The sequence below is a fragment of the Manis javanica genome, chromosome 3 (assembly GCF_040802235.1).
Source record: "Manis javanica isolate MJ-LG chromosome 3, MJ_LKY, whole genome shotgun sequence".
Classification (NCBI taxonomy): domain Eukaryota; kingdom Metazoa; phylum Chordata; class Mammalia; order Pholidota; family Manidae; genus Manis; species Manis javanica.
In genome coordinates this window covers 181243685-181258012 of record NC_133158.1, presented here as the reverse complement: position 1 = coordinate 181258012, position 14328 = coordinate 181243685, and the positions used below count along the sequence as shown (strand labels likewise).

The 14328-nt window shown below is 40.6% G+C and overlaps 1 protein-coding gene across 1 annotated transcript; it reads left to right on the top strand.

The window, feature by feature from the left end:
- Window positions 1-292: 292 nt before the first annotated feature.
- On the top strand, window positions 293-5677 carry RPL14 (ribosomal protein L14). Its single transcript, XM_017659304.3, has 6 exons — window positions 293-360; window positions 831-932; window positions 1424-1518; window positions 4927-5026; window positions 5114-5167; window positions 5343-5677. The coding sequence occupies exons 1-6, from the start codon at window positions 358-360 to the stop codon at window positions 5628-5630; spliced, it is 642 nt and encodes a 213-aa protein (XP_017514793.1). The 5' UTR covers window positions 293-357; the 3' UTR covers window positions 5631-5677.
- Window positions 5678-14328: the final 8651 nt, after the last annotated feature.

Sequence of the window (14328 nt, the reverse complement as noted above, 5' to 3'; positions counted from 1 at the left end):
ATAATACTAAGTAGTGAAAGGAAAGATGGAAGAATGTTAAAAGAAAAAATTAAGTGGACTGCGGACAGTGTTACAGGGGAAGGCTTACCTTCTGTGCTATTCTTCACCCTCAAGTCCCAAGAAATGACTGCCTCTCGCCCACCTATCACTAAACCCAATCTCGCTGCCGGCTTTCGCCGAAAGTCCGGCTCGGGGAAGTTCCGCCATGTTTTCCCGGGGAGCAGCGAGCGTTAACGCAGTAGACGCGACCAATCCGTTTCCACGTCTGCGTCTCGTTACGTGCTGGGGGCGGAGCGGCCGCCTTGCACTTGCGCAAATGCGGGGAGGCTTTCTTCCTTCTCGCCGGTCGCAGCCAGCATGGTGAGTAAAGCTGTTGCGAGCTCCAATTTTGGCAACTTTACCGCTCCACATCCGCTCGGCGGAGGCGCTCACCGGGTTTTAGGTAGCGTGCGGTGAGGGCCCGGGGCGGGCAGAGTTTAGGAGTTTCCCGGACGCGCCGCTGCACAGCGCGTGGAGGCCCAGCGCGCCTTGGGCCACGCGTGCACGCCGCCATCCCGCGGAGCCGGAAGATCGGGGCGGCCGGCGACGTGTGCTTGGCTGGGCTTGTGCGTGCCCCACAGGCTTGGAGGCCTACGGAACCGGCCTTTGCTGCTGCCACTAACGTTTCGTTCAGCCGCGTCGTCCGGTGGCAAATGAGCATATTCCCCTCAATATTTTCTCGCAGTACTTAGCTACATTGTATTTAAGCTGCAAAGCTTTATAAACGAGGGAGTATCTTTAATCAGTATCGCTGGTTTTTCCACCACGCACCTCCCCCACTCCCATTTTAGGTGTTCAGGCGCTTCGTGGAGGTTGGCCGTGTGGCTTACGTCTCCTTCGGGCCTCACGCCGGGAAGCTGGTCGCAATTGTAGATGTTATTGATCAGAACAGGGTAAGTGTAAGGAGAAATGTCACAACCTAACACGGCAGTGGGTGGTGTGCAGATAATGATTATTGTCGCAGTGGCAACGCTGTCGATGGTACCTTTGTTCAAAGTAGAGGTTTCAGGCACAGACTTGAGCTGGCCAGTACTATTGGGTTTTAGTATTCCTTCTGCCACTTAAAACTAGCAAGAGCTTTTAACTGATTATTTGTAAAGCGAGTTCAGAACAACGCCCAGCACAAAGAAAACCCTTGAATTTGAGAACAATCTAAGGGATTGACCAAAGGCCGTGAATGAACTTAAAGATGTTTGTTGGAAATGTAAGGAATAAAGACTCAAAATTGCTTAATTATATGTAGTTAAGTTAGTTTAGTCTTTTTAAAACACGTAAATAGTAAGAGATTTGATGATTCAGAAAGGACAGACATATAGGATACCTGTTTTGAATGCTATTATGTTTTTCACTGAGATGTTTAAATCTCATGTATTGTGTATCCTAGGCTTTGGTTGATGGGCCTTGCACTCAGGTAAGGAGACAGGCTATGCCATTCAAATGCATGCAGCTCACTGACTTCATCCTCAAGTTTCCACACAGGTAACTGCACCAACTATCACCCTTCCCCCAGCTTGTTTATACTAATAAAAGTTTTCTTAGTTTAAGTAAAAAAATGTTGCTGTTTTGTTGTTTTCCACTTGAGAATATAATAAGCAGTGTTGAAGAGTGAGAGCAGTTCAGAAGAGGGATTTGCAGTACAGAAGTAGACAGGCATTATTTATCTTTTAAATGTCCTTTGATTATGTTTCCACCATATAGTAGTTTTCCGGCTTTGCCTTTATCCAGATTTGCTATCCTGTTTTTCTTGTCACCCTTCAAGTTTATACAGCAAAGAAATTCTGGTCTCCCGAACATGTTCTAGTCACTTAACAGCTTCAAAACAAAAATACTAACTTGGGTCTCTTTGAATACTAGCTATCCTTAGTTGAGCATCCAGTGTCAGTTACTTGGTAAGTATTTTACATACATCATGTCACGATGACAGCCACTGAAGAGGTTCAATTCCTAGCTGCTTATGAGGAATTGATGCTCAGTGTGATATGGATTGTAGAATTCAATCTGTGTTTCTGTACAGTTGTCTGTGCAGCAGTGACATTTGGTCTTTAAGCATTATAATATAAATGAAAACATGAAGCCTAAGGGTTACCTTTACCTCATTCATTATGGAAAAGAAACTGCTTTCTACACATCCATTACCATAAAATTGTATATATGTGATCAGAGGTGATCTTTAAATCCAGAAAATGGACTGGTTTGAGTTTCTTTTTATTAGTAAAATTGTGTGTTTGAGATTATAAGACATCCTGGTTTAGTGAACACGAAATAAAAGTGCATCGTACTATGTGTTCTAGAGCTTAATGCTGGAGGGATGATTAACAAGAAGTGTACTTTGGGCACTTTGCTTATGCTTTTTTTTATTAAGGTATCATTGATATATACTCTTTAAGAAGGTTTCACAAGAAAAACAATGGTTATTATTCACCCTTATTATCGAGTCCCCCCCCATACCCCTTGCAGTCACTGTCCATTACTGTAGTAAGATGCCACAGAGTCCCTATTTGTCTTCTCTGAGCTGCACCATCTTTTTCTTAGCCCCAATCATGCTACCCGACAATCTCCTCCCTCTCTCCCCACCCAACCTCCCCTACCCCTCCCCTTTGGTAACCACTAGTCGCCTTGAAGTCTCTGACTGCTGCTATTTTGTTCCTATAATTTTGCTTTGTTGTTTCATTCCACAAATGAGGGAAATCATTTGGTATTTGTCTTTCTTTGCCTGACTTACTTGACTTGAGCATAATACCCTCTAGCTCCATCCGTGTTATTACAAATGGGAAAATTTATTTCTTATGGCTGAGTAGTATTGCATTGTGTATATGTACCACATCTTTATTCATTCACCTACTGACGGACACTTAGGTTGCTTCCATATCTTGGCAATTGTAAGTAGTGCTGCTATAAACATAGGGGTCCATATGTCTTTGTGAATCTGAGAAGTTGTTTTCTGTGGGTAAATTCCTAGGAGTGGAATTCTTGGGTCAAATGGTATTTCTGTGTTTAGTTTTTTGAGGAATGTCCATATTGCTTTCCACAGTGGTTGAACTAGCTTAACATTCCCACCAGCAGTGTAGGAAGGTTCCCCTTTCTCCGAATCCTCGCCAGCATTTGTTGTTCTAGTCTTTTCAATGTTGGCCATCCTAACTGGTGTGAGGTGATATCTCATTGTGGTTTTAACTTGCATTTCCCTGATAATTAGTGATGTGGAACATTTTTGCATGTGCCTGTTGGCTATCTGAATTTCTTCTTTGGAGAAGTGTCTGTTCATAGTCTCTACCCATTTTTTAGTAGGGTTATTTGCTTTTTGGGTGTTGATGAGGCATGTGAGTTTGTTGTATACTGTGGATGTTAACCCCTTGTTGGGTATGTCATTTACAAATATATTCTCCCATACTGTAGGATGCCTTTTTGTTCTGCTGTTGGTGTCCTTTGCTGTACAGAAGCATTTTAGCATGATGTAGTTTCATTTCTTCTTTTTTTTTTGGTATCATTAATCTTCAATTACATGAGGAACATTGTTTACTAGACTACCCCCATCACCAAATCCCCCTGACATATCCCATTACAGTCACTGTTCATCAGTGTAGCAAAGTGCTATAGAATCACTACTTGTCTTTGTGTTGTACAGCCCTCCCCGTGCCCCGCCCCCCCGCCACATTATATCTGCAAATAGTAATGCCCCTATTTTTTTCCCCTTTATCCCTCCCTTCCCACCCATCCTCCACAGTCCCTTTCCCTTTGGTAACTGTTAGTCCATTCTTGGGTTCTGTGAGTCTGCTGCTGTTTTGTTCCTTCAGTTTTTCTTTGTTCCTATACTCCACAGATGAGTGAAATCATTTGATACTTGTCTTTCCCTGGCTTACTTCGCTGAGCAAAATACCCTCTAGCTCCATCTATGTTGTTGCAAATGGTAGGATTTGTTTTCTTCTTAAGGCTTTGTGTATATGTACCACATATTCTTTATCCATTCATCTGCTGATGGACACTTAGGTTGCTTCCATTTCTTAGCTGTTGTAAATTCATTTATTTATTTTTGGTTTTGTTTCCCTTGCCCGAGGAGATGTGTTCAGGAAAAAGTTGCTTATGTTTTATGTCCAGGAGATTTTTGCCTGTGTTTTTTCCTAGAGTTTTATGGTGTCATGACATACATTCAGGTCTTCGATCCATTTTGAGTGTACTTTTGTGTATAGGGTTAGACAATAATACAATTTCATTCTCTTGCATGTGGCTGTCCAGTTTTGCCAAGAGTTGTTGAAGAGGCTGTTATTTACCCTTTGTATATCCATGGCTCCCTTTCGTATTATTAGTTGACCATATATGCTTTGGTTTATATCTAGGCTCTCTAGTCTGTTCCATTGGTCTATGGGTCTGTTCTTGTGCCAGTACCAAATTGTCTTGATTACTGTGGCTTTGTAGTAGAGCTTGAAGTTGGGGAGCATAAACCCCCCTTCTTTATTCTTCCTTCTCAGAATTGCTTTGGCTATTCGGGGTCTTTGTGGTTCCATATGAATTTTAGAACTATTTTCTCTAGTTCATTGAAGAATAGCTGTTGGTATTTTGATATAGATTGCATTGAATCTGTAGATCGCTTTAGGCAGGATGGCCATTTTGACAATATTAATTCTTCCTATCCATGAGCACGGGATGTTTCCATTTATTGGTATCTTCTTTAATGTCTCTCATAAGCATGTTATAGTTTTCAGAGTATAGGTCCTTTGTTAGGTTTATTCCTTGGCATTTTTTTCATTTGATGCTATTGTGAGTGGAATTGTTCATGCTTTTTTTAAAAAATTTCAGTGGGTATAAACTGTGCTGCTCAGGATGTAAAAACTGTCCTTGGGTCTGTGTGGCTTCAGAGCTGATTTCCTAATCTGTAGTCTTGGCTCTTTATAGTGCCCGTCAGAAGTATGTTCGACAAGCCTGGCAAAAGGCAGATATCAGTACAAAATGGGCAGCTACAAGATGGGCCAAGAAGATTGAAGCCAGAGAAAGGGTAATGATTTAGAGTCATTTGAATTCTGAGCTTACCTTTTTTGGAGGGTTGGAAGGTGAATGAGGATTTTTTGTTTCTTTTTAACAGAAAGCCAGAATGACAGACTTTGATCGTTATAAAGTCATGAAGGCAAAGAAAATGGTAAGTGTTTAAATTATTACAAGATTGTTGTATTCTAACCATAAACTTGTCAGGTAATTCTGCCTGCCCAAGATTGGCAGACTGGAGTTGACTTCATAAAGGTCTTAGATGTAAGGATTGTCTTCTATACACACAGGATGCAAATGTGATAAATATTTACATTGTAATTTTTCAGAGGAACAGAATAATCAAACTTGAAGTTAAGAAGCTACAAAAGGCAGCTGTCCTAAAAGCATCTCCCAAGAAGGCACCTGCTGCTAAGGGTGCAGCTGCAGCTCCTGCTCCTGCTCCTGCAAAGCTTCCAGCAAAGAAGATGACTGCTGTGGGCAGGAAGGCACCATCCCAGAAGGTTCCTGCCCCAAAGCCTGCTGGCCAGAAGGTAGCACCTCCGAAAGCTCAGAAGGGTCCGAAAGCGCCAGCCCAGAAAGCACCTGCCCCAAAGGCATCTGGCAAGAAAGCCTAAGAGCTTGTTGTAAAAGTAATAAAAGTTCTTCTTGACACACTGACAAATATACTTAATCTGTGGAGTAAAGCCTGTTGCTGAGGCTTGGGTTATGCAGATGATTAGGATGATTAATGTCAGCTGGTAGAGAATCAGTTTACTTCCATTCTGCCCAAACTCAGTGTAAAGTCATCACACAAAGTCCTAACTAGTTGATGTGCTCACAGGAAATTGTGATAATTAGAATGCCAGGTGATTTTTTTCCCCTGTAATGAATATGTTTCCCGTGAATATGTACAATCCCAACAGCTTTTGATGCTTACAAGTTCAAGTTTTCTTACATAGGAACACTTCAGAAAACATGTAAACCAAAACATTATATGCTGGTTACAAGTTTCTGTTTTCCTATTATTTCTAACCAAAAGCTGGCTTCTAAGTAATGGGATGATGGAGACAAAACTTATTTTCGCTTCATGGTATTCATAGGCAAGTGATAGCTTCTGTGATGGAGTAAAGGAAATTTTGTTACCAGACCTTGTCTGGATTGGAGAATTGCCTAGAGAAATTGGGGTCTTCAGCTAAAACCTGAAAAATGGTGTAAGGGAAGGGAGGGATAGAGAACACAAAACAAGGTTTCAGGTTGGTGTTAGATCCATGGGGAGTGTAGTAAGCCATTGAGTGGTTTTAAGTAGAGTGATACCTCAGCATTAGATGATTGTGCTATTGTATTGACTCTTATAGGAGCAAGATTTGGAAGATCAGAGGTGGTGATACCAAGATAGTTTAGTATTCTTCACCTAGACAGTAGTCCAAGCCAGCTAGTGTCATTTTGTAGGCTTTGATCATGGACTGGTCTGGAAGGCATATAAGAAAACCAAATATAATAAGGGTTTCTGGCTCATTGGCTGTAGGAGAAAAGGAGAGAGGGTGAAGACTACCCAGGGGATATGAGTTTTAAGACACCATCCAGACTATCTGGGTAGTTAATGCAAGGATGCAGGCAACCTGTATTCAGATCCGCCTCTGCCACTTGAAAGCTGTGCTTTTGATACTTGTTAATCTCAGCCTACTTCTCTCTGGGCTCTCTGGTCTGTTCCATTGGTCTTGCTGTAGGGAAATAAGTCAGCAGGCATACAGTACAGTGACTGAGTCATAGTATGAGAGTTAATGAGAACAAATCTCTAGCACAGATTTAGGATTCATGGATATGTAAATGGTCCCTTTAAGACTAATGATAGAGATGAGTAGAAAAAGATTGGGAAGGAGTTATCAGAGGTGGGAAACCAGGAGGAGGACATGGAAACCAGAAATTTAGATTGTCATGGTGAGGGGAAGAGGGCAGTAAGTGAAGGGGAAACGTCACATGGAGTTTGGAGGTTTTGGTGTAAATTGGGACTGGCCTGAGCGTGACCGAGTGCCTCTGGAGAAGCAGGTAATTGGAGAAGTTTAGTTCTTTAGGAAATAGGACAGAATGGAGCCAAGAGAAGAGAAGGGATTTGGCTAGCTTTATAGGAAAGGTGTCCTTGGCATCAGGAAAAGGAAGAAGTGGATTTCAAAGATAAACTCAGTTTCACTGTCTGAATTGAGGATGTCTCACCTGGATCTCTGAACTTCTCTGGAGTTAGCAAGATCACACACTGAGGAAGATGAGAATGAATTTTCAGAGAGTGCAAGTTTGAAATTGCTCATGGAGGAAAGAGGAGCATTCTTCTGTCAGATTGCAATTGACTTTGAGGGCCCTTTTGCTCTAGTCCATGAAACTCCTCAAAAGAAAAATTTAAGGCAGGATGAGAGCTTCAGCGTAGAAGCATTCAAGCAAATTGGAAATTCCAATGTAAGGGACCTGTAGGAAAGTGACTCAGGTATAGGATACCTGAAAAGAAATAGGAAGTAGAGTAAGCTGAGGCCAGGTAATATGACAGCATAGTCTGGACTGGGATGAGGAATGGAAGAGATCAAGAAGTTATTAAAATAGGCAGGCACATAATGATCCATTTTAATTATAGAGAATTACACCCTTGTCCAGTTACCCTTACATAACAGGAGGATGTCATAGGGAAAAGAATACTGACTTCAGGTTTAAATTCTGTTCAGCCTGAACTCATTCTTGTACCTCACATAAGCCCCATCTAAAATACAGGGACAACTGATAACCTGCATTATACAAAACTGCAAGTATCAGGTGAAATAAAGTGAGGACAAGGTTCATATCCCCAGCACTGTAACAATTCTTTCCACACATTAGGTATGTGATATGGGTGGGATTTGTGTTGAGGTAAATTGGCTCTATGGGAAAATTAGGCAGTTGGTCAGTTTGGTTTTTCAGGAAGCCTGTGTTTTCAGAAACTTACGCTCTTTAGTTGGTGTCTCCACTAAACTGGTATTCCTCTCAACTAGTATTCCTATTTCTTCTAGGTCACATTATCCACCCCCCCCACCCCATTTGTTGGATAAGTTAAAGTTTACCTCAGATCTATACTACCTACCTGAATTTTTCTTAATCCAGAGTCATGAATACATTTATACTGCAATGAAAATATTACACTTGGAATTAAATATGAAAATTCGTAGATCTTTTTCTAACATTTTCAACTTGATTATCTGGTAGCAATTGCAGTATCTTTGGCAAAGGAAACAACTGTGTATTTCCCAGACATTTTTTCCATGCATTTACAATACACATAAAAATAACATTGTTTTAAACAAATCTTATGCTGCACATATTCTGCAACTTTTTCCTCTTAATAACAGATTAATCTACCTAATTCTCTAATCCTATTAATCTACCTAATTCTCACACATTTTGCATAATAATACATTGTCTGAATGTTCACATGACCTATTGAAGTTCATTATGGATGTTTATTTGACCTCGATTGGTAGACTTTAAGGCTGGTGCTAATTACCTTGTTATAAACAGTGCTTCCATGAATGTCCTTGTAGGTACCTCCTCTATATGTTATTTATCTGATGCATATTACCAAGCAGTGCAGTTGCTGGGTTGAAGAATGTGTTTTTATCACTCCTCCAGTAGGCTCTACCAGTGTTTAGTCTTCAATCAGTGACTGGGGACATTCCTGCATGACAATCTTTTTCTTTTAAATAATACTGGCTTTTATATTCACCTATGAAATTACCTTTACTAGTGTTCCTTTTTTTTCCTTCAGCTAAGACAGCAGAAGAAATGATTTATTGTGCACGTGTTAGATTCAGCCTGAGATCACAGCTGAGAAAATGAATAGTCCAGAATGTCACAGGTCCAAGACAAAGGACCAAAAGGGACTGTTTTGTTATGGGCAAGGTGGGTCTCTCAAAGATGGTCACTACAATCAGATGATGGATATTCTAATGCACTGAGACAAGTTCTAGATGGTAGGCATGCAGTCCAACAATTTGTGCTAGTGTCCTTGGTCTCTGGATTTCTTCATTTCTGCTCCTGTGGGTTCCATGGTGTGTAAGCTGTTTCATTGGGCCTCTGCTTCATCTTTTTTGCTTCAAGCTTTTCCATTTGCTTCTTCATCCATTTGTCTCTTATAGTTTAGAGGTTTCTAAAAAGATGGTGCCAAGACCAAAAGACCCTTTACTAGTGTTCTTAAATGTTTTTATGACTTCGAGTTACTGTCTAGTGTTTTTTTGATTTCAGCCTGAATTACCCCCATTCAGCATTTCTTTAAGGGAAGGTCTACTGATAACTCCTTCAGCTTTTTTTACCTTTTTTTTTAAATTATCAAATGTACATCACAGTGTTGTGTTCAACAGCCCACTCCCCTGCCCCCACCCACTCCCCTTCTCCTTGGTACCACTGCTCAGTTCTCAGTGTCTGATTCTAATGCTGATTTGTTCCTTTCTTATTTTCTTCTCTCCACAAACAAGTGAAATCTTACAGTATTTGTCTTTCTCAGCCTGTCTTATTGCAATGAGCATAATACCCTCTAGGTCCACCCATATTGTTGCAAATGGCAGGATTCTTTTCTTTTTATGACAGAATAATACTCCATTGAGTATATATAGCACATCTTTATCCATTCATCTACTGATGGACACTTAGGTTGCTTCTGGATCTTGGGTATTGTAAATAGTGCTCTGATAAACACAGGGGTACCTATGTATTTTTGAATCTGGGATCTTCTTTTCTTTAGGTAAATTCCTAGAAGAATTACTGGGTCAAATGGTATTTCTTTTTTTAGCTTTTTGAGGAACTTTTGCTTTCCACAATGTTTGAGCTAATCTACATTCCCACCAATGGTGTAGGAAGATTCCCGGTTCTCCACATCCTCGTCTGCATTTGTTGTTCCTTGCCGTTTGGGTGTTGGCCATCCTGACTGGTGTGAGGTGATACCTCATTGTTTTAATTTGCATTTCCCTGATGATCAGTTATGTGGAGCATCTTTTCATGTGCTTGTTGGCAGTTTGTATTTCTACTTTGGAGAAGTGTGTTCAAGGCCTCTGCTGATTCTTTGATCAAGTTGTTTTTGGGTGTTAAGATGTGTGAGTTCTTTATAGATTTTGGATGTTAACCCCTTATCAGATGAGTTGTTCATGAATATATTCTCCCATAGTGTAGGATGCCTTTTTCTTCTGCTGATGTCCTTTGCTGTACAGAAGCTTTTTAGCATGATGTAGTCCTATTAGTTCATTTTTTATTTTGTTTCCCTTTTTTTATTTTTGGATTCAATTTTTTTTTGCTATCATTAATGTACAATTACATGAACAATATTATGGTTACTAGACTCCCCATATTATCAAGTCCCCACCACATCCCTCATTACAGTCACTATCCATCAGCATAGTAAGACGCTACGGAATCACTACTTTTCTCTGTGTTATACTGCCTTACCCCTGTCACCCCTCCACATTATACATGCCAATTGTAATGCCTCTTTTTCCCCCTTATCCCTCCCTTCCCATCCATCCTCCCCAATCCCTTTCCCTTTGGTATCTGTTAGTCCATTCTTGGGTTCTGTGAGTCTGCTGCTGTTTTGTTCCTTCTCTTTTTGCTTTGTTTTTATACTCCACAGAAGAGTGAAAACATTTGACACTTACCTTTCTCCACCTGGCTTATTTCACTGAGCATAATACCCTCTAGCTCCATCCATGTTGCAAATGTTAGAATTTGTTTTCTTTTTATGGCTGAATAATATTCCATTGTGTATATGTACCACGTCTTTATCCATTCATCTACTGATGGACACTTAGGTTGCTTCCATTACTTGGCTATTGTAAATAGTGCTGTGATAAACATAGGGTGCATATGTCTTCTGCAAACTGGGCTCCTGCATTCTTAGGGTAAATTCCTAGGAGTGGAATTCCTGGGTCAAATAGTATTTCTATTTTGAGTTTTTTGAGGAACCTCCATACTGCTTTCGACAATGGTTGAACTAGTTTACATTCCCACCAGCAGTGTAGGAGGGTTCCCCTTTCTCCACATCCTTGCCAACATTTGTTGTCTGTCTTTTGAATGGTGGCCATCCTAACAGGTGTGAGGTGATATCTCATTGTGGTTTTAATTTGCATTTCTCTGATGATTAGTGATGTGGAGCATCTTCTCATGTGTTGGCCATCTGAATTTCTTTGGAGAAGTGTCTGTTCAGCTCCTCTGCCCATTTTTTAATTGGCTTGTTTGCTTTTTGTTTTTAGAGATATGTGAGCTCTTTATATAATTTGGATGTCAACTCTTTATTGGATATGTCATTTATGAATATATTCTCCCATGCTGTAGGATGTCTTTTTGTTTGAGTTTTTAGTTTGATGTGATCCCACTTGTTCATTTTTGCTTTTGTTTCCCTTGCCCGGGGAGATATGTTCATGAAGGAGTTGCTCATGTTTATGTCCAAGAGATTTTTGCCTATATTTTTTTCTAAGAGTTTTATGGTTTCATGACTTACATTCAGGTCTTTGATCCATTTTGAGTTTATTTTTGTGTGTGGGGTTAGAGTATGATCCAGTTTCATTCTCTTACATGTAGCTGTCCAGTTTTGCCAACACCAGCTGTTGATGAGGCTGTCATTTCCCCATTGTATATATCCATGGCTCCTTTAGCATATAGTAATTGACCCTATATATTTGGGTTAATATCTGGGCTCTCTAGTCTGTTCCATTGGTCTATAGGTCTGTTCTTGTGCCAGTACCAAATTGTCTTGATTACCGTGGCTTTGTAGTAGAGCTTGAAGTCAGGGAGTGTGATTCCCCCCACTTTATTCTTCCTTCTCAGGATTGCTTTGGCTATTTGAAGTCTTTTGTGGTTCCATATGAATTTCAGAACTATTTACTCTAATTCGTTGAAGAATGCTGTTGGTATTTTGATAGGGATTGCATTGAATCTGTAGATTGCTTTAGACAGGATGGCCATTTTGACAATATTAATTCTTCCTATCCATGAGCACAGGATGTGTTTCCATTTATTAGTATCTTCTTTAGTGTCTCTCATGAGTGTCTTGTAGTTTTCAGAGTATAAATCTTTTGCTTCCTTGGTTAGGTTTATTCCTAGGTAGTTCAATCTTTTTGATGCTGTTGTGAATGGAATTGTTTTCCTGATTTCTCTTTCTGCTAGTTCATTGTTAGTGTATACGAATGCGGTGGGTTTCTGTGTATGAATTTTGTATCCCACACTTTGCTAAATTCAGATATTAGATCTAGTTGTTTTGGAGTGGATTCTTTAGGGTTTTTTATGTACAATATCATGTCATCTGCAAACATGGACAGTTTGACTTCTTCCTTGCCCATCTGGATGCCTTTAATTTCTTTGTGTTGTCTGATTGCAGTGACTAAGACCTCCAGAATTATGTTGAATAAAAGTGGGGAGAGTGGGCATCTTTGTCTTGTTCCCAATGTTAAAGGAAAAGCTTTCAGCTTCTCCCTGTTAAGTGTAATGTTTGCTGTGGGTTTTTCATATATGGCCTTTATTATGTTGAGGTACTTGTCCTCTATACCCATTTTGTTGAGAGTTTTTATCATGAATGGATGTTGAATTTTGTTGAATGCTTTTTCAGCATCTATGGAGATGATCATATGGTTTTTGTCCTCCTTTAGTGCCATGTTTTGAGGACATTCTGCCATGTGCAGATATGTGTGGGAAGGGATTGAGGTTTCACACCAATAACCAGCACCATTTGCCAGCCATGCAAGTGAGCTATCTTGGAGGCAGAGCCTCCAGCTTCAGTCAAGCTTTCAGATGAGTGTAGCCCCAGGTGACATGTGAATAGAACCTTGTGAGAGATCCCAAGCTGCAACCTTGCAACCAAACCACTCCTGAATTCCTGAATATGATATAATGTCATAATATGTATTTGGTGATTCAGATTACAAAAAATATCTCAGGTATAACTGGTTTTCATCCATAGTTCCTGAAAATGTTTCAGAGCTATAAAGACCAAATGGTTGTCTTCTTATATTATTGGAGAGCCTTTTGGACCCCACCCAACGGTAGGGGCTAGTTGCCAGGGGAACCAGCCATGTAAATACATGGTGGAAACTCTCAGCCTTTAACTGCCAACACCTGGAGGAGGAGCTGGAGGTTGAATCATTCATTGTCCAGTGATTTAGTCAATCATGACTATGCACTGAAGCCCTCATAAAACCTGCGATGAGCATTTTTTTCTTCTTTTTTGTTGCATTCTGCTTGTCTGTTGTAGAGAACTTCCATGCTTGGGCAACCAGAGCACTTCCACAGGCCGTCACCAGAAAAAGGTTCTTGGTCTCATCACAAGAAAGAATTTAAGAATAGACACAAACGTGCTTGAGCTTTAAGAGTTTAATTGGAAAATAGGATTATAGAGAAATGTGAAAGTACAGTACCAAGAGTTGGGCATGGGCAGATCCAGAGGGAATTGTGGTAAGGAAACAATAGGGAGCCTTTTTTACCTAAAAGGAGATGAATATTAAGTAGGGATACATTTCAAAGGGAACAGGTGGGGTCTTCTTGGAGTTTGGGCTTGCACCACCCTTGCTTTGGGCAGGAGAGTTTTTGGCTAATATTTGGTTATCATTGGAACTGTCATAGAGGTGTGATTTTATTATGTTGAGTATATAATGTATTTTGGGGAGAAGTTTGGGTCAACTTCACCTCCACCTTGGAACAAGCTGATTTCAGCTGGTCTGTTATATTTTCATTCCCCACATCCCTTGAGAACAGCTTACACAGAATGTGTAGAATGTAGACATCCAGCTGAGTGAAGTCACCACCCGCTTTCCCTGCTCCCTCCTGGCTATCTACCTAGTCTAACAGTGCCACCCAGCCAGGCCCCAAGCTCCATGTGGGAGCCCCTTTATTTGGGACCTTGCCCTATGTATCTCTTCACCTGGCTATTGTATCCTTTAAAGTATCCTATTTTGAATGGGTAAATGTGTTTTCCTGAGATCTGTGAGCTGCTCTAGCAAATTAATTGAACCTCCAATCTGTAGCTGGTTGGTCAGAAGCATAGTTAACAGCCTGGGGTTTGTGACTGGTTTCTGGAGTTGGGGGTTGGAGGGCAGGGAGTCTTATAGGACAGAGCCTTTTAACCTGGGGAATCTGGTGCTGTCTCCTGCAGATAGTGTCAGAATTGAGTGAATTCTCAGATACCCTGCTGGTGTACAAGAACTGCTTGGTATGATTTGTGGGAAAACCACCCACGCATGTACAAATTGGAATTGGGTCCAAGTATCCAAAATAGGTGGTGTCGAACTCACTGACCCACAGACACTCTATGAGATAATAAGTGTATTGTTTTCATCCACAAAG